This window comes from Chiloscyllium punctatum, chromosome 1, assembly GCF_047496795.1.
Source record: "Chiloscyllium punctatum isolate Juve2018m chromosome 1, sChiPun1.3, whole genome shotgun sequence".
Lineage (NCBI taxonomy): Eukaryota > Metazoa > Chordata > Chondrichthyes > Orectolobiformes > Hemiscylliidae > Chiloscyllium > Chiloscyllium punctatum.
Genome location: NC_092739.1, coordinates 22,110,160 through 22,137,428, shown reverse-complemented (window position 1 = coordinate 22,137,428; position 27,269 = coordinate 22,110,160). Strand labels below are relative to the sequence as shown.

The 27,269-nt window shown below is 41.4% G+C and overlaps 1 protein-coding gene across 2 annotated transcripts in view; it reads left to right on the top strand.

Annotated features, from left to right (window-relative positions):
* The window catches only part of klhl2 (kelch-like family member 2), a 149,762-nt gene that overhangs the window by 95,902 nt on the left and 26,591 nt on the right, over positions 1 to 27,269 (top strand). The window contains exons 7-10 of one of the 2 annotated variants that reach the window (XM_072576288.1): positions 7,867 to 7,983; positions 8,426 to 8,575; positions 9,171 to 9,288; positions 13,555 to 13,752. In XM_072576288.1, coding sequence (XP_072432389.1) covers positions 7,867 to 7,983; positions 8,426 to 8,575; positions 9,171 to 9,288; positions 13,555 to 13,752 — 583 coding nt within the window. The remainder of the gene's footprint in view (positions 1 to 7,866; positions 7,984 to 8,425; positions 8,576 to 9,170; positions 9,289 to 13,554; positions 13,753 to 27,269) is intronic. The other variant, XM_072576380.1, reaches the window with a different exon arrangement.

The window sequence follows — 27,269 nt, the reverse complement described above, 5'->3', positions numbered from 1 at the left end:
TCTGTCTTGGAGCTTATATTACCAAAGGGACATGAGAAATTGACACATTCTTTTGGGGAAAAGATAATGACAGGGATGTGGGATCACAAGATCAGTTTGTGATTGCTGTGGGAAGATATTGATGAAGTTAAAAATCACAACACCCCATTATGGTGCAACAAGTTTATTTGGAAATACTAGCTTTCGGAGCGCTGCTTCTTTGTCAGTTAGTTAATGCGACAGAATCATAATACACGAATTTATAGCACAAGATCATAGTGTCATGCACATATTATGATGTATTGAACAAAACCTAGATCGCTGTTAAGGCTTTCACCTTTTAGAATGGATTACAGATTTTATTATGTAAATCCCAGAACTTTTTTCAACTCCACATTCCCAAATAACTTAAGGTTTTATAAAAAGTAAGTGACAACTCAGCTCAGACAGTGCATTAAAGGTGTGAGGTTAGAGTCTGTATGTATTCCAAACTTGAGTCAGACTGGTTCTATTTCCAAAGGAGGCATTTATAAAATGTCACATGGATTGACTACCTCCAGATTGTGTGCTTTTTGAGCAAAATAAAATGTATCTGCAAATGCACATTCACCCCATATACTGTGTGCACGAGCATGCATGGAGAGAAAGAGAGAGTGAGTGCGCATATGTGTTTGACAGAGTAGAAGCCTCTGAGAGCCTCTCACAAGCTTCTACTCCGTCACATTCATGAGCACACACTCACTCACTCCTATAGATGCGTCTCGCTCTCGTTCTCTAAAAGCATACACTCTGCAGGCAGTCAATCCATGTGAAGTTTCATATATCCCTACTTTGGAAATAGGGACTGACCAGCCTGACTCAAGATTGCAATACATACAGACTCTAACCTCACCTTTAATTCATTTTCTGAGCTGAAATGTCACTTATTTTTTTAATATTAAATCACGAGAATGTGACTTGGAAGAAGTCCTGGGATTTGTATGTTAATGAATCAACAAATTCTTTCTAAAAGATGAAAGGCTTAACAGCAATCTAGGTTTGTTCAATACATTGCATGACACTATGATCTTGTGCTATAAATTCTGTGTCTATGATTCTGCCGCACTAGCTACCTGACAAAGGAGCTGCGCTTCGAAAGTTAGTGCTTCCAAATAAACCTGTTGGGCTATAACCTGGCATGCGATTTTTAACTTTGTCCACCCCAATCCAACACAGGCACCTCCTCAAAGATATTGATGGACCACCTTCTTGACTTAGTCATGGAGATGTACAGCATGATGAAAGTGCTTCAACTAGGTTGTTTGAGAGTTCCAAAATTTTGATTGAATGAATTGTGATCCATGTCCAAACCAGATTGCTGCAGGACTTTGGGAATGTGAAGGTCTCGCTATTCCCATGCATCTGTTGTCTTTTTGCTTCTTGGTAATGAGGCTCACAGATTTGAGAGATCCTACAGAAAATCTATGATAGGTTGCTCCTGTGCTTTGTAGTATGTGTGATGATCAAGTGGACTGGATTATTTTGAGCTGCCTTAGTGTTGCAGCTGTGCCTATGCAGCAAGTAAATGATGTTCCACCTCACTCCTCGCTTGCATGTTGTACATGGTAAAGGACTTTGGTGAGTTGCGATGTGAGCAACTCCACACAGAATGCCTAGGCTCTTGTAGCCTTGACATATGATTGGTCCAGTTATGTTTCTGTTGGTAGCAAAGACCAGGATTTTGTCCCACAATGCCTTAGAATCTCATGAAGAGGGTGGGTTAACCTCTATTATTGGAGATGGTCCTTTCCTTGCCTTGTTACTTTCATCCACTGTATTTCTGGAATGTAGCTGGAGCGAAGTTTTAGACATTTTATTTTTATTCATATAATTACAGATTACAAGCAAGTACTTGCTAACCTCAACAAAGACCAATTCGCTTAGTAGCAATTTAACTACAAATTTACTTTTGCACCTGTCCAGTTGTAAGCTGCTCGTGCAGTTGTTCCAAGGTTCCGTGTGTGGTGTTTGATGTTATGGAGTCATAGACATATACAGCATGGAAACAGACCCTTCGGTCCAACCCGTCTATGCTGATCAGATATCCCAACCCAATCTAGTCCCACCTGCCAGCACCAGGCCCATATCCCTCCAAACCCTTCCTATTCATATACCCATCCAAATGCCTCTTAAATGTTGCAATTGTACCAGCCTCCACCACATCCTCTGGCAGCTCATTCCATACGTGCTGCAGTTCGGGAAAGCAAATCTTAGCAGGACTTATACACTTAATGGTAAGGTCCTAGGGAGTGTCGCTGAACAAAGATACGTTGGAGTGCAGGTTCATAGCTCCTTGAAAGTGGAGTCGCAGGTAGATAGGATAGTGAAGAATGCATTTGGTATGCTTTCCTTTATTGGTCAGAGTATGGAGTACAGGGGGCTGAGGGTCATGTTGTGGCTGTACAGGATATTTGGTTAGGCCACTCTTGGAATATTGCATACATTCTGGTCTCCTTCCTATCAGAAAGATGTTGTGAAACTTGAAAGGGTTCAGAAAAGATTTACAAGGATGATGCCAGGGTTGGTGGATCTGAGCAACAGGGAGAGGCTGAACAGTCTGGGGCTGTTTTCCCTGGAGTGTTGGAGGCTGAGGGGTGACCTTATAGAGGTTTACAAAATTGAGGGGCATGGATAGGATAAATAGACAAAGTCTTTTCCCTGGGGTCAGGGAGTCCAGAACTAGAGGGCATAGGTTTAGGGTGAGAGGGGAAAGATATAAAAGAGACCTAAGGGCAGCTTTTTCACGCCGAGGGAACGCTGCCCATTAACCTTCAGGACCTGCTTACAATTAACTGGATCTAGACCCCAATTGTGTAGGAATGGCCTTAGATTGGCAGTACATGGTTCATAATAGCACAAATTCAATTCCAGTTACAATTTCTGCTTTCTGACCCTGCATTTGAGAGTGAAAGAAGGGCAAACCGCTGCTGACGGAAATGATCAAGAAATCCGTTCCAGGAGAAATATCAGCAGGCAATAGGCCAAAGGCTGGCCTTCAGGCGGGGGATCCGTGCCAATACACCATTAATAAGCCTGCTCAGTTTAACTTAACAAACCTCCTATGGCAGCATTCAGACAAGAGTTCTAATGCCTTGAGCATTACTTGTTCCTCAAAGAACACCAGAGAAGATTAATGGGTTATTGTTGTTTCGAAATATTTACTTTATTACAATATTTTGTCATGTATTCCGACAGAATAAAATCTTAATAGAATAATTAATAAGGTACATGATGCTTTTAAGATATCTTGTAGATATGAAAGAACATTTTAGTACCAAGGCAAAGACTATTTGTTCAACTGCATTTCTTACCCGTACGCATCTAACCGAATCCCCATGGTAGTTTCCTTCCAACTCATCTGATCTCATTTAAGAATTACCTCCTACACTGTTGACATAAGTTCCAAAAAACTGCTGAGCAGTGAACTTCATTCCTAGTCTCTCTTTTTGTAGGAATAGTAAATAGTTTCAGTATTAGTGACACACAATGGCAGCAGTATGTATTATGTACAAGATGTGCTGCAGTAACTCACCAGGCTGCCTTTGACAGCTTTTTACAAACCCATGGCCTGTACTACCTAAAAAATGAGACCCAGAGCTGGATGGGAATGCTACCACCTACAAGCTACCACCTACAAGCTACCACCTACAGATTCCCTTCTGAGGTACTTGTCATCATGACTTTGATATATTACCTGTTGTTTGCTGTCATGTTTTGAAATTCTGGAACTCTTCTGTACAGCATCCTACGTGAGATGGACTGCAGTGATTCAAGAAGACAGCCCACCAACACCTTTTTCACTGGTAATTAAGGATGAACAACATATACTAACCTTGCCAGCAGTACTTGTGTCCTAGGAATGACAAACACACTGTGCACCAAGCCACTCGTGTTCCTCATTCCTTAAAGGGCTTGCCATCATTCTCAATGTCATAACTGTCCCTAGAAGTTACCACTCAACATAAACCTCTCTCTTTCTTCTGAGAGTCTTAGAGTTATCACTTTGCTGATCTGTGTTTGGCTCTTCTACGACTTCCTGTTTGAACACCAACAGTCTCTCAACCTGGGAAGAACCATGACCAAATTCAGAATCACTCTCTGTGTGACTGTCATGCATTCTCAATCTGCACCCTTGAACACAACTGATCAGGCCATCATTGAACTTAATGGGTCTTCTCTTGCTTGGTTTCACTTGTAACCGTTTAATTATTTAGTAGCGAAGCTGACGTGAGCATCAGCTCCACAGAGGGTGAAGCTAGGAACTTCATGGGAAACCAGGAAATGGCAGAGACTTCAAGCAAGCATAAAAGCAGGCCAACAATAACAAGAGAAAACCAAAAGGGAGGGTGGAAATTAGAACAACCATAATTACGAGAGAAAACATGCAAAGAAAAGTAATAGAACTAAAGGCTGACAAGTCTCCTGGACCTGATGACTTACATTCTGGTGTCTTAAAAGAAGTAGCTGCAAAGATGAGTAGATGCATTGGTATAATGTTACAAAATTCTATAGAGTCTGGAAGGTCTAGCAAATTTGAAAATCGCATATGTAGCACCTCTGTTCCAGAAAGGAGGGAGGCAGAAGAACCTACAGGCCAGTTTGCCAACTCCTGTAAAATAGTAGAATCGGTTACTGAAAAAGTAGTGTTGTTTAGAAAATTAGAATGCAATCATGATGTTGTGAAAGGAAACTTGTGCCTCTCCCAATTAGATTTTTGAAAATGTAACGAACAGGGTAGATAAGGGTAGACCAGTTAATGTAGTGTGTTTGAATTTCTAAAAGGCATTTGTAATGTTCCACAGAAATTATTGCTGCAAAGATCAGAGCTCATGATGTTGAAAATGATATATCGGTATTATAGGGGGTGAGATAATTAATTTAAAAAAAAAACAGGATCAGGGTAAATGGATCATTTTTGCATTGGCAAACTGTAATGAATGGAATACCAATGGAATTATTGGAGTTTCAACTGTTTAGGATTCATATTAATTAACTGGATTAATTGAATGCTGAAATTGAGCCAAGTGCCTGATAATGCAAAAAGAGGTAAGAAAGCAAGTTGTGGGGAGGATAGAGTCTACAAAGTGGGTAAAAGTTTGGTGGATGGAGCCGTCTGTCTGAATATTGCACTGGCTAAAGTCGTCATCTTTTAAACACCTGCAAAAATGTTGTGCACTCACCACTGATTCCATTCTCTTCCCCATCAAATGTCTCAGATTGAACAAAACTGATCAAACGCTTGGAACCCAAGGTGATCTTCCAATCTCATACTATATTGATCACGAAGATCTTCCACTTTCATAGCATGATTTGCCACCTCTACTACTTCAGTGCATCTGTCACTCGAAAAGTTTATGCACTCACCATTACCAGGAGCAATGTGTGCCTAGTTTGATGAGTGATTTCACATCTCTCAATGCTTTAAAAATAACATTTGCAATGTTTTGTGTATAAAAATCCCTCCGTGGCATTCAAACTCCCATATCCTCAAGATTCTCTGCTGCTGTAAACTTCTCTTTCTCCTACCCACAAGCACCTGAATCTGGCTTCATTTTTATGCCTCCCACTGCCTAGGTGCCTGATAATTGAGCTTTCTCTCAAAATCCCCTTGTGCCTTCAACTCCTCCTATTTTTAAAAACTCAATGATTTTGGCTTAGTTTTTGATCATCACTCCTAATCTCCTCTTTATCTTTAATTAATTAAACAATTTTTTTCCTTGTGCCTCTGTGCATTTTCTATATTTATGGCATGTATAAATGCAAATTGATGTTTAGGAACATTAGTGTAGACCATTTAGCTTCTGAAGCCTGATTTGCTTTCAGCTAGATCCTGACTGATCTGTGTCTGCAGTAATTGCTCTGCTTCCTTCCATATCTCTTAATATCATTCATTAACAACTAATTGATCCCTATCATGAAACATGCAAACAATCTAGTAGCCACAACCTTCTGGGACCGTGCTTTGAAATTCTGTTAGTATTTGTGTACAAACCTTTCACTGATTTTGGTTCTGACTGGCCTAACTTTAGTTTTAAAATTATGCTCCTTTTTCATCACAGGAAAGAAATGAAGAGCAAATGTATAATTGAATTACTTTATATTAAATATCATTATTAAATTGCCCCCTAACTTTCTAAACTAAAGGTAATTCATACCAAATTTACATTGCTTGTTTGCATAATTTAGCTCCTATAGTCCTGGCATAATGCTGATGAATCTGTGTTCTATCCTGCAGTCAATTTATTCTTGATGGTGCTGTGCCAAAACTGAATACACTGCAATAAATGGGATTTGATGAAGGCTCTGTACAACTGAGATATTACCTCAACTTTTATATTACAGCTCTGTTATTGTAAAGGCCAAGATTCCTTTTATTTCTTTTAAATCACATTTTCTACACGTTTGTAGTGATTTCAATACGTAGATATCAAAATTCCACTCTCATTGCCAGCTCCTAATCTCTCATCAGTAAGATCAATTCTGATTTATCTTTCCCCACGTTTAACTCAGTCCGTGTCTCTCTGCCTCCATTTACACAAATTAATGCACTTCCTAATTTGATGTCTTCTGCAAATTCTATATGTATTTCCTCATCCAAATCATTCATATATAGGGTGAAAAACAGGGAGCAATATAGATCCATGAAATTGCTACCTGCTTCATCACGTGAGTCAGAGATCTCCCCTACCCCAGTAAACAATAATTATTGTCTGAAAATGTATTGCTATAATTATTGCACACAATTTGTTACTTACCTTCTCTGCCTCCCATCAGTGTGTGCTTTTACTTTTCATTCCTCAATCTTTCTCACACTTTTTCAGGAGTTTACTGTTACTAGAATATTCTGATGTCAGTAGACGCTGATGAGTGCTCACAAATGTGCATTTGAAATTTCATTTGCATTTTACCAATTTTCAGTGTATACCTTGTAAATTTTAATCCCAGATGATTGTTTGATCTGTGTCCATCTGGAACTGGATAGTGCTTCGAACTGGTTGCATTCTGTATCTGTTTTGTGTTTCTAGACTTGAATCTGTTTGGGTGAGCCTTGTCTGTGATCTCATTACCTATAGGGGCGTATAGGGTTTGGAGTATAAAATAGAAGCAGCTTTTAAAGTTGGCCAAAAAGATTTGAAATGCTCAACAAAAAATGAAGCTAAAATCCAGAGTGGTGTTACTGGAAACAAAGCATGGTTTTATTAAATGTGTCTGGGGAAACCTTAAAAACAAGGGTCATTAGAACTTTTTACATAATTTACATAATTGAGTTTCTTTTTTATGTAGTGAGTACTCCAGATATGAGGGAAAAATTGTGTTCTTTAGATGTTAAAGAGTTTATGAAAGGAAGGATAGTCAGGAGAAAAAGTGTATTTACAGTAGTTAAATAAACAATTCAATAAAAATAGAAAATTGGAAAATGACACCGAAAATAAAAATTCAAATTGGCCTTACAGTAATCAAATTGGATAATACTCGGAAGCTTAAAAGTCATGATGGAATATTTCTTCCAGAAAACTATTGACATGACTTAAAGAAGCTAATACAGACTCATAAATTGATTTGAGTGATTGTGCCAGGATAAATGTCTTTGGCTATACATAATGTAAATATAGCAGATGTGTTACCCATAAAACAACAACCTTACAACCTCAACCCAATGAAGTTAGTTCAGATAAGGAAAGGGAGTAAGTTCATGATGGGCAATTACAAGTACTCCCCCATCCCTTCCTATGGGATGGTTTGAATCTCACTGGCCTAAGATTCCTATAGTAGGCTATAGAGATATCCATTGCAAATCTATGAAGCATTGGATGTACAGTCATACTAAACAATTATTAATTCAATCAGGTTTTTGAAGCAGCCATCTCGTGGGTGAAACATGATAAGGAGCCCCGGCAGGAGCATATGGCACGATTGATGGAAAACGTCCGGCTACCTCTCCTTACACGCGAATACCTGGTGCAGGTAACCCTTACTGTGCTGAAGGGAAATGGTCTGGAAGGGTCAAATCACTGTGGGTATAATTTTAGAAAGTTATGAATAATTTGGCCAGAATTTGTTTATAATACAGTTTGAGTTTTTAAAAAATAAAGTCAGCAAATTTTGTTCCCCTTCTCATTGTCTCGTACTTTTGGGGATTAAATTAAGAGAGTCAGTTTTGTCTTTATGTATCATCTTTAAAAATAGTGCCAACGTGGTCAAGACCGAGCACTCTATCAGTGTATTAATTAGCTGTGACACAGAGGGAATGTCTGTTCTCTTGGAAAACCAGAGTTGGTATTGCTTTTGTTACCAATTATTGATAGCTATTTTTATCTGGTAAAGGAGAAAAGCACTTTTGAAAATAATGTGCTAAATGTTATGCAGCACTCACATGGCATCAAAAACTGTTGGTTTTGTTTAACAGAGAGTGGAAGAGGAGACATTGGTTAAAAATAGTAATGCATGCAAAGATTACCTCATCGAAGCAATGAAGTATCATTTGCTTCCAGCGGATCAACGAGCATTAATGAAAACAACCAGAACAAGATTAAGAACGCCAGTCAGCCTTCCAAAGGTATGTGATTCTCAATATCTCAGTAGTTGTGCAATCAAACACATGAGTTATTGCCACATTCACACAATTCTGATCAGATTTCATAACATTCTTGCTACCAAATCCCCTTTTTCTTTACTCCAGCTGTAAGTGTGTCAGCCAAATATCATCCTCTTTGAGTTTCATGCACAGGAACTATCTAGGAGTCAATCAAATCATAATACTGTAGATTGCCAGATTGGCTAAGTTGATGATATAACTGCTTGCATCTTCTATTACAGAAAGCCATATAAATTTTTGTGACAAAATCAGGGCAGGATATTAAGGCAAGTTTCATTAATAACCATTTAGACTACATATCAAAATAATGTAACATATTGTGTTTTCCTCATTCTAACAATTGATTGAGAGATTTTTTTCTCTCTTTTTTTTTAATCCCTCCTTTTGCTTTTTGAATAACTGCATGAGTTTAGTTGAGGGAAGAGCACATTTTCACAGTATGGGTGTATTGGATCTTTAGTTTTTTTTCCTTACATAAGTAAAATAATGAAGCAATTGATTTCTTCTGCTTGAGGTATCATGCAGAACTTTAATGAAACACAATTTAACCTTTCAGGTGCTGGTAGTGGTTGGTGGCCAAGCGCCAAAAGCTATCCGGAGCGTGGAGTGCTATGATTTTGCTGAAGAACGTTGGTACCAAGTTGCGGAGCTTCCCTCTCGGCGGTGTAGAGCAGGTAAACAAATGTTAATTAATACTAAGTTTTGGATATCTAGCTGTTGGGTATAAAGTATTCCTAGTGATATCCCCGAAAGCTTATCTCCTTGACCTTGACTATTATTTGTTCTTCTATCCAGTTTTTGTCTGGCACCATTCCCGTAAAGTACCTTGGATTGTTTTGATTATAGTAAAAGCCTCATCAGAGGAACTGATTTATTTTTGATTTCTAGGCTGAGAATGCTTTGCAACAATTTTTTTTTGTTGTGTATTAAGATTAGATTAGATTACTTACAGTGTGGAAGCAGGCCCTTCGGCCCAACAAGTCCACACCGTCCCGCCGAAGCGCAACCCACCCATACCCCTACATCTACCCCTTACCTAACACTACGGGCAATTTAGCATGGCCAATTCACCTGACCTGCACATCTTTGGACTGTGGGAGGAAACCGGAGCACCCGGAGGAAACCCACGCAGACACGGGGAGAACGTGCAAACTCCACACAGTCAGTCGCCTGAGGCGGGAATTGAACCCAGGTCTCTGGCGCTGTGAGGCAGCAGTGCTAACCACTGTGCCACCGTGCCGCCCATAGTAGTGCCATTACAAACAGGACTTGCTTTGTTTAACTTCTAAGTATGTATATCTATGTTTCACGAAACATACTGTGCACAGGCTGTTGTCATTGTTGTATTGTGATGGATGACAATGGTTTTGCTCCCTACTACTGGAGAGTAATGAATGACTAGTTAATCAATTTTTTAATCAATTACTAACTGAGGATAGAATGTTGGCCAGGATCTCTGCTATCTACTACTTTGAAGTTTCGCAGCTACCAGGAAAAGAAGCTGGTGTCTCAATTAATATATTTGAAGGAGGGGAGAGGTTTTGTTATATAATGTTCCCTCAGTATTGAACTGAATTTTTATTTTAGCCTAGATTAATTGATCGAGGCCTAGAGTAAATCCCAAACCCATAATCTCATTATTTGGAGCTAAGAAACATAATTAAAACAAAGTCTTAAGGTCTGTGGTACAGGGACTGTAAATCTGCCTCAGTCTCATAGGGGAAAGTGAGGACTGCAGATGCTGGAGATCAGAGTCGAGAGTGGGGTGCTGGAAAAGCACAGCAGGTCAGGCAGTATCCAAGGAGCAGGAAAATCGACATTTTGGGCAAGAGCGCTTCATCAGGAAATCTCATCGTACAACAGTCTTGGGAATACATGGTGTTGGTAACAGATATTAAAAGTTGGAGCTTGTAGGTCAAACTTTATGGAAAAGCTCACATAACTCCTAAGTTTTCTGAATGGTTCTTTGATTTGCATGAGCCAAAACATAGCCAAAAAGTAAACTGAAATTATTGACACATGGAACTCCTGATCATGTAGTGCAGCTGTAATTTTGTTATAGATTTTCTTTGTGGAAATACTGCACCCATTCTTAAATGTTACTACATTAATATAGCTGCAGTTTAGATTTATCCCCTGATTACCAATTCAAGGTATTTAATTTTGAAACTTTAGAGTCATCCAGCATGAAAACAGACCCTTTGGTCCAACCATGCTGAGTATAATCCCAAATTAAACTAGTCCCACCTGCCTGCACTTGGTCCATGTCCCTTTAAACATTTCTTATTCATGTACTTAGCTAAATATCTTTTAAACATTTGTAACTGTATCCATATCCAACACTTTCTCTGGAAGTTCATTCCACATGGAAACCACTCGCTGAAATAAAAAAAATTACCTCATGTCTTTTTTAAATCCTTCTCTCACCTTAAAAATACGCCCCCAGTCTTGAAATCTCCCATTCTTGGGAAAAGACACCTGCCATTGACCTTATCTACATCACTTGTTATTTTATAAAGCTCTTACAATCCAGTGAAAAACGTCCCAGCCCGTCCTTATAACTCAAATCCTCCAATTCTGGCAACATCCTGAGGGCGGCACGGTGGCACAGTTGTTAGCACTGCTGCCTCTCAGTGCCAGAGACCTTGGTTCAATTCCTGCCTCGGGCAACTGTCTGTGTGGAGTTTGCACGTTCTCCACGTGTCTGCGTGGGTTTCCTGCGGGTGCTGCAGTTTCCTCCCACAGTCCAAAAAATGTGCAGGTTAGGTGAGTTGGCCATGTTAAATTGCCCATAGTGTTAGGTGAAGGGGTAAATGTAGGGGAATGAATCTGGGTGGGTTGCTCTTTGGAAGGTCGGTGTGGACTTGTTGGGCAGAAGGGCCTGTTTCCACACTAAGTAATCTAATCTAATCTAATCCTGGTAAATCTCTTCTGAATCTTCTCCAGCTTAATAACATCCTCCCTGTAACAGGGAGACCAGAATTCTGATGAGGCCTCTTCCAAGGTCCTATACAACCTCAACATGATATCCTAACACCTAGAGTGAAAGGTCTGAGCAATTGCAAGACATGACCACAAATCTGAGCTATTGCCTGGTATGACCTTCATACAGAGATTAATACAGTGATTTAATTTCCAAGTTGATATAACTTCAAGGAGGAAGAAATAATTTACATGGGTCTGCCTTATTTGGTTCCAAGTTGTCAGTCCTGCCTCAGTTCCCCTCCAAGGCTTTGAACACAAATCTAGGTTGACAGACGCTCCAGTTAAGTATTGAGGGACTGCTGTACCAGCTTTTAGATGAAGCACTGAACTGAGTTTCCATCTGTCCCATCAGATGCATGTAAAAATTCTTGGCAGTATTTTGCCCTTGGCCAGCAAGATTAAAACAGATTATCTGATCATTATTTTATTATTGTTTCTGGCACCTTGCTGTGTGCAAGTTGTCTTTCATAATTTTTCTGTGTATTAGCTGATTTAGATTCTGTACATACTGGTCCGAAAACATACTTTAGGCAGCTAGTGATTGTGAAAAGTACTGCATAAAGTGAAATCTTTTCCCCCTTGACTTTGGCCAGGGGACATAAGCTCCTCAGAATTTTATTAATATATGTGGATGGTGCTTTCAGCATCTTATATAAATCCAAGAAGATAAGACCCTTCAATGATGATTTTCTTGAGCATGCGTAGGAAAAATATTGAATCTCTTTTTTTAAACAAGATTTGTGCTGGTGAAACTTGACATGTGATTGAGTGGCTCCTGCTCTTGATGCAGGTTTGGATGTGAGGGAGGTATTGCTGAAAACGACAACTAAGGTGACAAATACAATTGAGATTTAGAGTGTGCACTGTTTGACACTTTGACTCGAAATGTTTTTGGAAGTGTGAGCTGGTGGTGAATTTCTGGGAACTTGGTGAATGATCAAGTGGAATGATGAAAAATGAGGTGATTTAACACTCAAATCAGGTACAAAAAAAAATTCAAGTGAAGGAAAGGAAGATTACATATAACAGAGGGAAAACAAATGGGAGGAAAAATTTTAAAAAAAAAGGACAAACATTAATTTAGAATTATATTCCATGAATATGAGGCCACAGTTTCAACTGTTCCATTTCTTTGCCATAGAGGTTGCAGGAACCTGGGTACCTTTTTAGTGATGAGATTTATGATGTTTAAGGACCCAGCCTGAGCTTGCTTGTAATTATTGTGTAAATGCAGCAATCCCTTAACTTTAAAAAGATGGGTGGTGAGCTGGTGTTGCCATGTGGTGTTCAATAAAGTGGTACAAAGTGTCCAGCAATTTGTGATAAAGGGGGTTTAGTGTGTAAATAGGACATAGTCACAGATTTCTGTACAGTTTAATATAATAATTGGTTAAGTATTAAACTCTTAATTATTTTGCTAACAAATTGTTTCATGCCTATTTGTGATTATGGCAAAGATCACAGTTTAATTAGGAGGCCAGTTACTCTTCCTGGGGAAAAAGTGTAGACGTTTGAATGAAATAAGCAAGGTAATCTTTTATGCACTAGCTTGATTTTGAAGTTAATCTGACTTTGTTTATTTCTGAGACTACTTAAATATTTTGCATTTCAGATTTTATTTATATAACTAATGTACCTTACATGATAGACTAAGGAAGCCGAGTTGCCTCTGCAGTTTTGAATTTTGTTGACAAAAGGCTAGAGAATGAAATGAAGTCAAAGTTGATTTTCCTTTCTAATCCACCCACAGCTTTAACTGAATCAATGTTTTGTTCCACAACATAATTGAGGCTCTTTGATACAATAAAATATAATTAAGAGGATAATCAAATGAAATTGTAGTGTTTTGATACAGCCTTTCACAAAGTACTGTGAAAGGCCTATTGATTGCCACAGAGAAGTGCATTAATCATCCAAGAGTTGACTTACATTTTGATAATTTCTGTCTCTTGCAGGTGTGATGTATATGGGTGGGTTAGTTTATGCTGTTGGAGGTTTTAATGGCTCATTACGAGTGAGAACAGTTGATTCATATGATCCAGTCAAGGACCAGTGGATGAGCAATGCCAATATGCAGGACAGGCGGAGCACTCTGGGAGCAGCAGTACTGAATGGATTGCTGTATGCAGTGGGAGGATTTGACGGAAGTACAGGTATGCCCAAATTATGTGTGTTAGTCTTCCATGTTGTTAGGCAGTGTGTTATTTGATTAGGATTGGTACATAGTTAGCTTTAAAGCGTATTACTAGAGGTCTTAATTTACTTTTGAGTTTGGATTATGCTTTCATTACTAAAATCTGTCAGAAGGCTTAACCACACACTGAGTACTATTCTACCAGTGCACAGAGGGGTTTTGGTAGGGGGCAGGGACCTTCAAGAAATCTCATACAGAAAAGGCTGCCCTCCAATTTTTCATGGAGCTTTTACCCCTCAGTAACCTTATTTAATAGCACAGTTTCAGTTTTCATCTGCATGCTGATAGTGCCCAGTACTCATTGAACGGAAATTTCCTACAAGTAAATATTAGAAATATTTAGGTCATTCAACCCCTCAAACCTGCCCTGCCAGTTTAGATTGTGGCTGATCACGTACCTCAAAAAGCCATTTTCTGTGTTATCTTGATGTCATTAGTATCTGAAACTGCGTTGACCTTTGCTTGATTATACTCAGTGACTGGGTTCCAAAGCCCTCTGAAATAAAGAGTTCCAAGAGTTCACTGCAGAGTTTTTATTCATTCATGGAATTTGGCTGTTGCTGTCTAGGCTATCATTGATTTGTTTTTACCTATCATTGATCGTCCATCCTAATTAGCCTTGAGAAAATGGTGGTGAGCTGCCATCTCTAATTGCTACAATCCATAATCCGCTCCAACAAGGCTGTTAGAAAGGGAGTTTCAGGGTTTTAACTGAGTAACTATGAAGGCATTGCAATATAGTTTTAAGTGTGGCTTGGATGGAAATTTTCATGTGGTCCCTGCACCACACAAATATCTATCCCAATTCAGCCTTGCTCCTAAACCTGGCACTTTGTTGCTTAGTTTGAACACTCCCACCCTAACCTAACCTCTAATCTACTCCCACACATGCACTAACTCAAACCCATAAACCTCTATCTGCATAAGACATAGGAACAGAAATTATACCACTTAACCCATCAAGTCTGTTCCACCATTCAATCATGGCTGATAAGTTTGTCAACCCATTTTCCTGCATTTACGCTGTCTAGTCCTTGAATAATTTATAGTACGTTTCAGTGAGATCACCTCTCATTCCTCTAAAACACTCGAGAATACAGGTCCCGTCTCGATCTCTCCTCAAGAATCCCATAATGCCAGGAATTAGTCTAGCGAAGGTGGTTGCTATAGCTTTATGGCAAGTCTATCCTCCTCAAAATAAAGAGACTAATACTGCACATAATACCCAGATGCAGTCTCACCAAATTGCTATATAATTGAAATAAGACACATTTCCTCCAGTATTTAATTCCTCCTGTGACAAAGGCCATCATGCTAGTTACCTTCTGCACCTGCATATTACCTTTCAGTGACTTGTGTACAAGGACACAAATATCTCTTTGGACATCAATGCTCTCAATCTTTCACCATTTCAAAAACTCTGCCCCCTTTTCTTCCTGTGTTCCAAATTGGAAAAACTCCTGTTTCATCCACATCAAATTTCATCTGCCATGTTCTGCTCACTCATTCTGCCTGCTCAAATCATTTTGCTTCTTTATATTCTTTTTACAACTCATATTACCACTTCGCTTTTGTAGCATCTACAAACTTTGTAACATTTACAGACTTGGAAATATTTCTTTTAGTCAGCACATCCAAATCATTGATATAGATTGCGGTCAGTCGGTGAAGTATGGATTGCTGAAGTAACTCAGTAGTCACAGCCTGCCAACCTAAGAACGATCCATTTATTACTCCGTTTTCTGCCACTATGGCAACATTTTACCTGCTATCCCATCTGCTCAAACTTTGTTCACGAGGTCGCATGTGGGACCTAATTGAAAACCTTTTGAAAGTATAAATACACCATACCCCTGTTGGCCCCTTAAAAGTTCCTTTTATAAACTATATTTCTTTTTCATAAATTCAGATTATCCTTGCCCAGTCAGATCATTATCTTCTAAGCATCCAATATCACATCATTTGTAACAGATACTAGTATTTTCTACTGATACTTGATTAACGGATCCATAGTTCCCCTGTTTTCTCTTGCACTCCCTTCTTGTTAATATTGATACTGTTCCAGAATCGATCTAATTTTGAAAGATGGTCAACAATATATGAACTACCTCTGTAGCCACACATGTGATGTGGGGACTCCATAGTGGGGGGGGAACAGATAGGAGGTTTTGTGAGAACGAGGGAGATTCACTGTTGGTGTGTTGCCTCCCAGGTGCCAGGATTCGTGATGTTTTTGATTGTGTTTTTGGATCTTTGAGGGGGAGCAGCCCCATGTACCAGTCCACATAGGTACCAACAACACAGGTAGGAAGAGAGATGGGGATGTAAGGCAGAAATTCAGGGAGCTAGGATGGAAGCTTCGAGCTAGAACAGTTGTTAACTCTGGTTTGTTGGCCGTGAAACATGCTAGCAAGGCAAAGAATAAGGAGAGAGAGGAGTTGAACATGTGGCTACAGGGATGGTGCAGGAGGGAGGCTTTTGAAATCCTGGATAATTGGGGCTCATTCTGGGGTAGGTGGGACAAAAGGATGGTCTTCATCTGAAGCAGAGGGGTACCAGTATCCCGGGGGGGGGAGAATTTGCTCATGCTGCTCAGGTGGGTTTAAACTAATTCAGCAGGGGGATGGGAACCTAAATTGTAGTTCGAGTATACAGGAGGTTGAGAGTAGTGAGGTGAGAAATAAGGTTTCAAGGTCACAAGAAGGCACCAGCAAGCAAAAAGTTGGTTTGAAGTGTCTATTTCAATGCCAGGAGCATCTGGAATAAGGTGGGTGAACTTGTAGCATAGGTTGGTACCTGGGATTTCGATGTTGTGGCCATTTTGGACGCATGGGTAGAGCAGGGACAGGAATGGTTATTGTCGGTTCCAGGATTTAGATGTATCAGTAAGAACAGAGAAATTGGTAAAGCTGGAAGGGGGGTTGGTGGGGGGGGGGTGCTGTGTCAGTTAGTCAAGGACAGTATTAGAGTTGTAGAAAGGACGTTTGAGGACTTGTCTACTGAGGTAGTATGGGCTGAGGTTAGAAACAGGAAAGGAGATATCACTCTGTTGGGAGTTTTCTATAGGCCTCTGAATAGTTCCAGAGATGTCCTTGATAAGTATGTACCCGTAAGACAGGGAGGAAGTTGTCAAACGCAGGAGCAGTGGTTTACGAAGGAAGTTGAATCTCTTGTCAAGAGGAAAGGGAAGGCTTGTTAGGATGAGATGTGAAGGCTCAGTTAGGGCACTTGAGAATTACAAGTTAGCCAGGAAAGACCTAAAGAGAGAGCTAAGAGCCAGTAGGGGACATGAGAAGCTTTTGGCAGATAGGATCAAGTTGTTGGCTTCCTTTCTGTATATAAGGGATAAAAGAATGACTAGAGAAAGATTAGGGCTAAGCAAGGACAGTAGTGAGAAGTTGTGCGTGGAGTCAAAGGAGATAGAGGAAGCGCAAGCGCTAAATGAATTTTTTTTTGTCAGTATTCGTACTGGTAAAAGAATGTTGTCGAGAATGCTGAGATACGGGCTACTAGACTAGATGAGGTTCCCAGGGAGGTTAGCAATTCTGGAAAGTGTAAAAATAGATCAATTCCCTGGGCCTGATGTGATTTTTCTTGGGATTCTCTGGGAAGCCAGGGAGGAGTTTGCCGAGTCATTGTCTACAGGAATAGTGCCTGGAGATTAGCAAATGTTGTTCCCTTGTTCAAGAACGGGAGTAGAGACAATCCTGATAATTGTAGAACAGTGAGCCTTACTTTGGTTGTGGGTGAACTGTTGGAAAGAGTGATAAGAGAGAGGATTTATAACCATCTAGAAAGGGATAAATTGATTAGGGATAGTCAACATGATTTTGTGAAGGGTAGGTTGACTCACAAACCTTAGAGTTCTTTGAGAACGTGACCAAACAGGTGGATGAGGGTAAAGCAGTTGATGTGGTGTATATGGATTTCAGTAATGCATTTGATAAGGTTCCCTATGGCAGGCTATTGCACAAATTACGGAGGCATGAAATTGAGGGTGATTTAGCAGTTTGGATCAGAAATTGACTAGCTGAAAGAAGATAGAGGGTGGTGGTTAATGGGAAATATTTTTGGAGTTCAGTTACTCGTGGTATACCTCAAGGATCTATTTTGGGTCAACTGCTGTTTGTCATTTTTATAAATGACCAGGATGAGGGAATAGAAGGATGGGTTAGTAAATTTACAGATGACACTAAGGTCGGTATAATTGTGGATAGTGACGAAGGATGTTATAGGTTACAGAGGGACAGAGAGAGGCTGCAGAACTGGGCTGAGAGGTGGCAAATGGAGTTTAATGTGGAAAAGTATGAGGTGATTCACTTTGGAAGGGGTAACAGGAATGCATGGTACTGGGCTAATGGTAAAATTCTTAGTAGTGTAGATGAGCAGAGAGATCTTGGTGTCCATGTACATAGGTCCTTAAAAGTTGCCACCCAGGCTGACAGGGTTGTTAAGAAGGCATATGGTATGTAAGCTTTTATTGGTAGAGGGATTGTGTTTTGGAGCAATGAGGTCAAGCCTCAGCTTGTGCGGCCGCACATGGAACATTGCTTGCAGTTCTGGTCACCGCATTATAGGAAGGATGTGGAAGTGTTGGAAAGGGTGCAGCGGAGATTTACTAGAATGTTGCCTGGTATGAGGAAAGGCTTGAGGGACTTGAGGCTGTGTTTGTTAGAGAGAAGGAGGAGGAGAGGTGACTTAATTGAAACATTATAATTTAATCAGAGGGTTAGGGTGGACAGTGAGAGCCTTTTTCCTTAGATGGCGATGGCTGGTGTCAGAGGTAGTTTCTTTACTCAGAAGAAAGTCACCTCTCAAACTACTTCTAACAAAAACAGTCTCAAGTTGCTCAGCCTTTCCTCATAAGACCTTCCCTCCTTCCAGGCAACATCCTGGTAAATCTCATCTGCATCCTTTCCAAGACTTCCATATCCTTCCTATAATGCGGTGACCAGAACTGTATGCAATACTCCATGTGTGGCCACACCAGAGTGGAAAGCACTGCCTACAACAGTAGTAGACTTGCCAACTTTAAGGGCATTCAAATGGTCATTGGATAGGCATATGGATGAGAATGGATTCGTGTAGGTTTAGCTGGACTTCAGATTGGTTTCACAGGTCTATGCAACATAGAGGGCTGATGGGCCTTTTCTGCGCTTTAAAGTTCTCTATTTTATGGTGTATGAATTTCAGTGCCTACGTGGTGTTAGTCTCAAAGACTGGATTGTTTGTCTCTAAGACTGGTGGATCATGTCAAACAGAACACCCCTACATCAAACAGAATACGTAATGTAGCCAACCAGTATACAGTTGAAAAAGTCTCAACAGTGCCCAACTTCAGATGTCATGTGGCAAGTGGACAACTTTAGTTACATAATCAGACTGTACAATGAGTTACGCTGCCAACCAGTTTATTTGTCAGAGTCGAAGGGTGTGGTGCTGGAAAAGCACAGCTGGTCAGTCAGCATCCGAGGGACAGGAGAGTTGATGTTTCGAGCATAAGCTCTTCATTAGGATTATTCCTGATGAAGGGCTTATGCTCAAAACGTCAACTCTTCTGCTCCTCGGATGCTGCCTGACCAGCTGTGCTTCTTCAGCATTACACCCTTCGACTCTGATCTCCAGCATCCGCAGTTTCACTTTCTCCTAGTTTGTTTGTCAGTCAGACCTACAGTCTGCTCATGCATGTACTGAAAGCTGCATGTACACATACTGTGTTTCAGCAAAACAAAGTAGTTGGCAGCCATTCCCTTTTCTCTGTTTATTTCTTAGGGTAACGCCTTGACAACAGACCAGCAACCTTGTTTGAAATTTAAAGAAAGCTTAACAGTTAATTAGCAATCATTGGCATAGTTCATTCTCTATGGCAATGCCTCTAACAATCAGGATTCATTTTCCAATAATCAGCATTCCCCCCTCATACAGTATAAATGTTGTTTTCCCTCTCCATTGGAATTTCTCACAATTTGTCTTCGAGTACAGGACAAGGTTACAAAAAATGTACTTTTTCAGCAATACTATTTTTATGATTTTTTTTTCCCTTTTCAATAGTTTCTGGATCTCTAGTATTTTTGGCAGGTTTATTGTATTCTCATCCCCTGGGAAGACGGGCACACAGTAATCATTTAGCTTTTCTTTGCTTTTTCCCTATTTCGTATTATAAATTCTGCTGTATATTTGTAATGCACCCATATTTGTCTTTGAGTGTGTGTTGCTGGAAAAGCCAGGTCGGGCAGCATCAGAGGAGCAGGAAAATTGATGTTTTGGGCTGGAGCCCTTCATCAGGTCTAAACATCGATTCTTCTGCTCCTTGGTTGCTGCCTGACCTGCTGTGCTTTTCTAGCAACACTCTCTCATCTCCAGCATCAGCAGACCCCTCTTTGCCAATCTCTCCCTTTTTTCATGTTTCTTAATAGATTATATTCCTATTTTCTCACTTTCTTTATCAGTTTCTTTATCCTCCTTTGATAAATTCTAAAATACTCCTCATCTTCAAGGTTATTACTTACTTTGGAAACTTTATCAACCACTTCCATTGATCTGAGAGAAGAAAGAAAATTTACAGCCCAAGAACAGACCCTTTGGCCCTCCAAGCCTAAGCAGATCAAAATCCACTGTCTAAACCTATTGCCCAATTCCTAAGCATCTGTATCCCTCTGCTCCCCACCTACTCGTGCATCTATTCAGATGCATCTTAAATGAATCTACCGTGCCTGCCTCGACTACCTCTGCTGGCAATGCGTTCCAGGCACCTACCACCCTCTGGTGTAAAGGACCTGCTGTGTATATCCCCCTTAAACGTTTCTTCTCTCACCTTGTAAGCGTGACCCCTCATTAATAGACAATAGGTGCAGGAGTAGGCTATTCTGCCCTTCGAGCCTGCACCACCATTCATTATGATCATGGCTGATCATCCTCGATCAGTATCCTGTTCCTGCCTTATCCCCATAACCTTTGATTCCACTATCCTTGAGAGCTCTATCCAACTCTTTCTTGAAAGTGTCCAGAGACTTGGCCTCCACAGCCTTCTGGGGCAGAGCATTCCATACACCCACCACTCTCTGGGTGAAGAAGTTTCTCCTCAACTCTGTTCTAAGTGGCCTACCCCTTATTTTTAAACTGTGTCCTCTGGTTCGGGACTCACCCATCAGCGGAAACCTGCTTCCTGCCTCCAGAGTGTCCAATCCTTTAATAATCTTGTACGTCTCAATCAGATCCCCCCTCAGCCTTCTAAACTCAAGGATATACAAGCCCAGTCGCTCCAGTCTTTCAGCGTAAGATAGTCCCGCCATTCTGGGAATTGACCTTATGAACCTACGCTGCACTCCCTCAATAGCCAGAATGTCTTTCCTCAGATTTGGAAACCAAAACTGCGCACAATATTCCAGGTGCGGTCTCACCAGGGCCCTGTACAGCTGCAGAAGGATCTCTTTGCTTCTATACTTATTCCTCTTGTTATGAAGGCCAGCATGCTATTAGCCTTCTTCACTACCTGCTGTACCTGCATGCTTGCTTTCATTGACTGATGTACAAGAACACCTTGATCTCATTGTACTGCCCCTTTACCTAACTTGACTCCATTTAAGTAGTAATCTGCCTTCCTGTTCTTGCCACCAAAGTGGATGACCATACATTTATCCACATTAAACTGCATCAGCCATGCATCCGTCAACTCACCTATCCTGTCCAGGTCACCCTGTATTCTCCTATCATCCTCCTCACATTTCACCCTGCCACCCAGCTTTGTGTCATTAGCAAATTTGCTCATATTACTTTTAATACCTTAATCTATATCATTAATGTACATTGTAAAAAGCTGCGGTCCAGCACTGATCTCTGTGGCATACCACTGGTCACCGCCTGCCATTCTGAAAGGGAGCCGTTTATCACTACTCTTTGTTTCCTGTCAGCCAACCAATTTTCAATCCGTGTCAGTATTTTACCCCTCATACCATGTGCCGTAATTTTGCTCACTAACCTCCTATGTAGGACTTTATCAAAGGCTTTCTGAAAGTCCAGGTACACTACATCCGCTGGATCTCCCTCATCCATCTTCAGAGTTACATCTTCAAAAAATTCCAGACGATTAGTCAAGCATGATTTCCCCTTCATAAATCCATGCTGACTCTGACCTATCCTGTTACTGCTATCCAGATGTGTCATAATTTTGTCCTTTTATAATTGACTCCAGATTTTTCCCACCACTGAGGTCAGACTAACTGGTCCAAAATTCTCTCTTTTCTGTCCCTCCTTTCTTAAAAAGAGGGACAACGTTAGTTACCCTCCAATCTGCAGGAACTGATCCTGAATCTCTAGAACATTGGAAAATGATCACCAATGCATCCACGATTTCTAGGGCCACCTCCTTCAGTATCCTGGGATGTAGACCATCAGGTCCCGGGGACTTATCAGCCTTCAAACCTAACAGTCTCTCCAGCACTATTTCCTGCCTAACATAAATTCCCTTCAGTTCAGGTCCTTCAGCCACTATTACATCTGGGAGATTGCTCGTGTCTTCCCCAGTGAACATAAATCTGAAGTACCAACTCAACTCTTCTGCCATTTCTTTGTTCCCTGTAATAGATTCACCAGTTTCTGTCTTCAAGGGTTCAATTTTAGTCTTAACCATTTTTTTTCTTTTCACATACCTAAAAAAGCCTTTACTATCCTCCTTTATATTTTTGGCCAGTTTATCTTTGTACCTTATTTTTTCTTTGCGTATTTCCTTTCTGGTTATCCTCTGTTCTTTCAAAGCTTCCCAGTCCACTGATTTCCCTCTCATCTTTGTTATGTTATACTTTTTCTCTTTTGTCTTTACATGGTCTTTAACTTCCCTCGTCAGCCATGGCCACCCCGCCTCCCCTTAGGACCTTTCTTCCTTTTTGGAATGAACTGATCCTGCATCTTCTGCATTATACCCAGAAATACCTGCCATTGTTGCTCCAGGGAGCTATGGAGCTCCCTCATAGCTCCATAGTTCCCTTTATTCACCTGAAATATTGTCACTTCCGATTGTACCCTCTTCCTTTCAAATTGCAGATTAAAGCTTATTGTATTGTGGTCACTACCTCCCAATGGCTCCTTTACTTTGAGGTCCCTGATCAAATCCGGTTCGTTGCACAACACCAGATCCAGAATTGCTTTCTCCCTGGTAGGCTCCAGCACAAGCTGTTCTAAGAATCCATCTCAGAGGCACTCCACAAACTCCCTTTCTTGGGGTCCAGGACCATCCTGATTCTCCCAGTCTACCTGCATGTTGAAATCCCCCATAACAACTGTCATAATATCTTTTGTGACAGGCCAATTTCAGTTCCTTATTCAACTTACACACTACATCCAGGTTACTGTTTGGGGGCCTGTAGATAACTCCAATTTGGGTCTTTCTACCCTTAGAATTTCTCAGCTATATCCATACTGACTCTACAACCCCTGATTCTAGGTCCCCCCGCGCAAGGGATTGAATATCATTCCTTACCAACAGGGCCACCCCATCCCCTCTGCCAGTCCTTACGATAGCATGTATAGCCTTGAATATTCATTTCCCAGGCGCTGTCCACTTGAAGCCATGTCTCCGTTATCCCCACAGCATCGTATCTGCCAATTTCCAAATGAGCCTCAAGCTCATCCATCTTATTTCTAATGTTTCGTGCATTCATTTATAATATTTTTAATTTGTTACTCCCCTCGCCCTTCCTATCAACCCCTATTTCACTTGACCTTACAGCATGATCCCTTTTTGAGTTTTCTGCTCCATTGATTCCGTTGTCTTTCTTGACTTCTCTTGTTCTAACTTTCCTTTAACTTCCTTCTTAATATTCCAGTTTGTACCCCCTCCCCGCTATTTAGTTTAAACGCAGATGTGTTGCAGTGGCAAACCTACCTGCCAGAGTGCAGGTGCAACCCGTCCCTCTTGTATAATTGATCCTTACCGCTAAGCATACCCCAGTGATCCAAGAATTTAAATCCTTGCTTCCTGCACCAGTTCCCCAGCCACACATTCAAGTCCATTATCTCCATGTTCCTGTTCTCTCCAGCCCAAGTAGCTGGAAGCAAACCGGAGATAACCACCCTGGACGTCCTGCTTTTCAGCTTTCTTCAGAGTTCTCCGAAGTCCTGCTGTAGTATGTCCGTCCTCTTCTTCCTGACATCATTTGTGCCGACATGCACCACCATCTCTGGCTCTTCACCTTCGCCCTTGAGGATTTCCTGCACTCTGACTGCGATGTCCTTAATCCTGGCACCGGGTAGGCAACACACCATCCTCAAATCCCACCTGTTGCCGCAGAAACCCCTTTCAGTCCCTCTCACTATGGAGTCCCCTATTACCACGGCTCTGTGATGTCTGTCTTCTCTGCTCTGCCTCCACGCCAATGTCTGATTGGCAGACCTGACCGCCTTGCGGACTGGCAGTAACGTCTGTCTCTACAGTTTCCAAGAGATTGAACCTGTTCCTGACAGGTAGTTCTCCCAGGGTCTCTTGCACTTGTCTCATTTCTGCCTTCCTCATCATCTTCTCCCTGCTACTCTCTTCTGGTATGCTCGGTGTAATAACCTTGCTGAAGGTCCTGTCCAGAAAGATCTCGTTCTCTCGGATGAGCCTGAGGTCATCTAGTTCTTTCTTCAGTGCTGCAATATGCTCTGTCAGAAGCTGAATGTGCGCGCACTTTCCACAGTTATATGAGCAGAGAGATCCAGTACGATGATTGCAGGGATCTAGTTCAATGAGCGCTGGGATCAAGTACAGTGACCTCCCACATCATGCACGCAGTACACTGAATCAGCTTGGCAGTCATGTCTTCAACTGTGGCATAATCACTTCTCTCAACTTCTTTGTCGAAGATTCCTGAGCCAAAGACTTGCTCTTTTCTCAACATAAACTTCCCTCAAACCCCGTGTTTTGTTGCAAGTCTGTGGGCTATTAATTTAGATTAGAGGAGGAGGTTGGGAGGGAGGAGCTGAAAAATGTGTTGCTGGAAAAGCGCAGCGGGTCAGGCAGCATCAAAGGAGCAGGAGAATCAATGTTTTGGGCATAAGCCCTTCAGGGTGGGAGGGAGGCCCTACTGTGTAGGACCTGGGGCATACCTACTTAAATAACACTCACCCACCTTCCCAACAGCCTCTGCGCTCCGACTTCACTTCCGCCCATTGAACCCTTCATCCTGGTAAAAAGCTTATCTCTGTCTACCCTGTGTATACCCTTCATGATTTTGTAGACCTCAGTCAGGTCCCCCCACTATCTCCTTTTTTTTCTAATGAAAACAAAGCTAACCTATTGAACCTCTCTTCATAGCTAGCACCTTCCATACCAGACAATATCCTCATAAACCTTCTCTGCACCCTCTCCAAAGTGACCACATCCGATCACATCCTTTTGGTAATATAGTGACCAGAACTGTACACAGTATTTAAATGCAGCCGAACCAGTCTTATACAATTTTAACATGACCTGCCAGCTCCTATACTCTACCCCGTCCGATAAAGGCAAGCATACCATGTGCTTTCTTGACCACTCTATCCACCTGTGCAGCTACCTTCAGGGTACAATGGATCTGGGAGTGCAGGTCTCTCTGCTCATCAACTATACTTAGTGTCGTTCGCACTAGAATTAGACTTCCCCAAAATGCATCACCTCACATTTGCCTGGATTGAACTCCACCTGCCACTTCTCTGCCCAACTCTCCAGTCTATCTATGTTCTTCTGTATTCTTTGACTGTCCCCTATGCTTTTTGCTACTCCACCAATCTTCGTGTCATCTGCAAACTTACTGATCATACCAACAATGGCCTTTTCCAAATCACTTATGTATATCACAAACAACAGTGGCTCCAGCACTGATCCCAGTGGAATGCCACTGGTCATCCTTCTCCATTTTAAGAAACTCCCTTCAACTACTACTGTTTGTCTCCTGTTGCTCAACCAGTTCTTTATCCTCCTAGCTAGAACACTCTCTGCACATCATGTGACTTCACTTTCTCCATTAGTTTACCATGGGGAACCTGCTCAAAAGCCTTACTAAAGTCCATTATATATGACATCTACAGCCCTTCCTTCATCTTGATTACTTCCTCGAAGAACTCTAAGGCACAATCTACCCCACACAAAACCATGTTGCCTATTACCGAAAAGCCCATTCTTTTCCAAATATAAGTTAGAGTTTATCCCTCAGTACCTTCTCCAGCAACTTTCCCGCCACTGACATCAGGCTCACTGGTCCTGCAGTTATCTGGAATATCTCTACTACCCTCCTTGTACAGGGGGACACCCATGAGCAACTGTCCAGTCTTCTGGCACCTCACCTATGTTTAAGGATGCTACAAAGATATCTGTCAGGGCCCCGGTTATTTCCCCTCTTGCTTCCCTCGGCAACCTGGGGTAGATCCCACCCGGTCCTGGGAATTTGTCCACATTCATATCCTTTAGCCTACCCATCATATCTTCCCTCCTTAGGTCAACGTGATCCAGAGTAAACAAACTTGTATTTCTAATCTCAGCATTCATCACTTCCTGTTCCTCAGTGAACACTGATGCAAAGTAATCATTTGAGAATCTCACCTATTTTCTCAGGTTTGACACAACCTTCCTTCCTTTAGCCTCGAGTGGATTAACCCTTTCTCTGGTTACCCTCTTGCTTCTTATATTTGAATAAAAGGCCTTGGGATTCTCCCTAAGGGGTATTTCATGATCCCTTTTAGCCTGCATTAAAGTATATGCAGTTCAGGCTGCCAGTTCTTTTGCGTTCATCTGCTCTCTGCTTACTCTTTCCCCTTGGTAATGCTAACTTTGTGATCCTTACCGTCTCTAGTTTCCACCTCACTATCTACTAGTCTTCTCTTCTGGTTCCCAGCCCCCTGCCACATTAATTTAAAACCTCCCCAACAGCAGTAGCAAAACCTCCCCCGGGACATTAGTTCCAGTCTGGTTCAGGTGTAAACTATCCAATTTGTATTAGTCCCACCTTCCCAGAACCAGTCCCTGTTTCCCACAAATCTGAACCCCTCCTTCCTACACCATCCCTGAAGCCACATGTTCATCCTGCCTATTCTTTCATTTCTACCCTGGCTAGCACGTGGCACTGGTAGCAATCCCAAGATCACTACCTTTTGAGGTCCTCCTCTTTAACTTCTTTCCTAGCTCCCTGAATTCTTCTCTCAGGACTTCATCTCGTTTTTTTACTTATATCGTTGGTGCCTATATGTACCAAGACAACTGGCTGTTCACAATCCCCTTTTAGAATGCTCTGCAGCTGACCGGTGACATCCCTGACCCGAGCACCTGGGAGGCAACATACCATCTGGGAGTCCCGTCTTTGGCCACAGAACTGCCTATCTACTCACCTTACAATAGAATCCCCTATGACTATGACCCAATGACTCTTTTTCCTGCCTGTCTGATCAGTAGTGCCTGCCATGGTGCCATGATCCTGGCAACTGCTGCCCTCCCCTGGTGAGACATTTCCCCCAAAAGTATCCAAAACG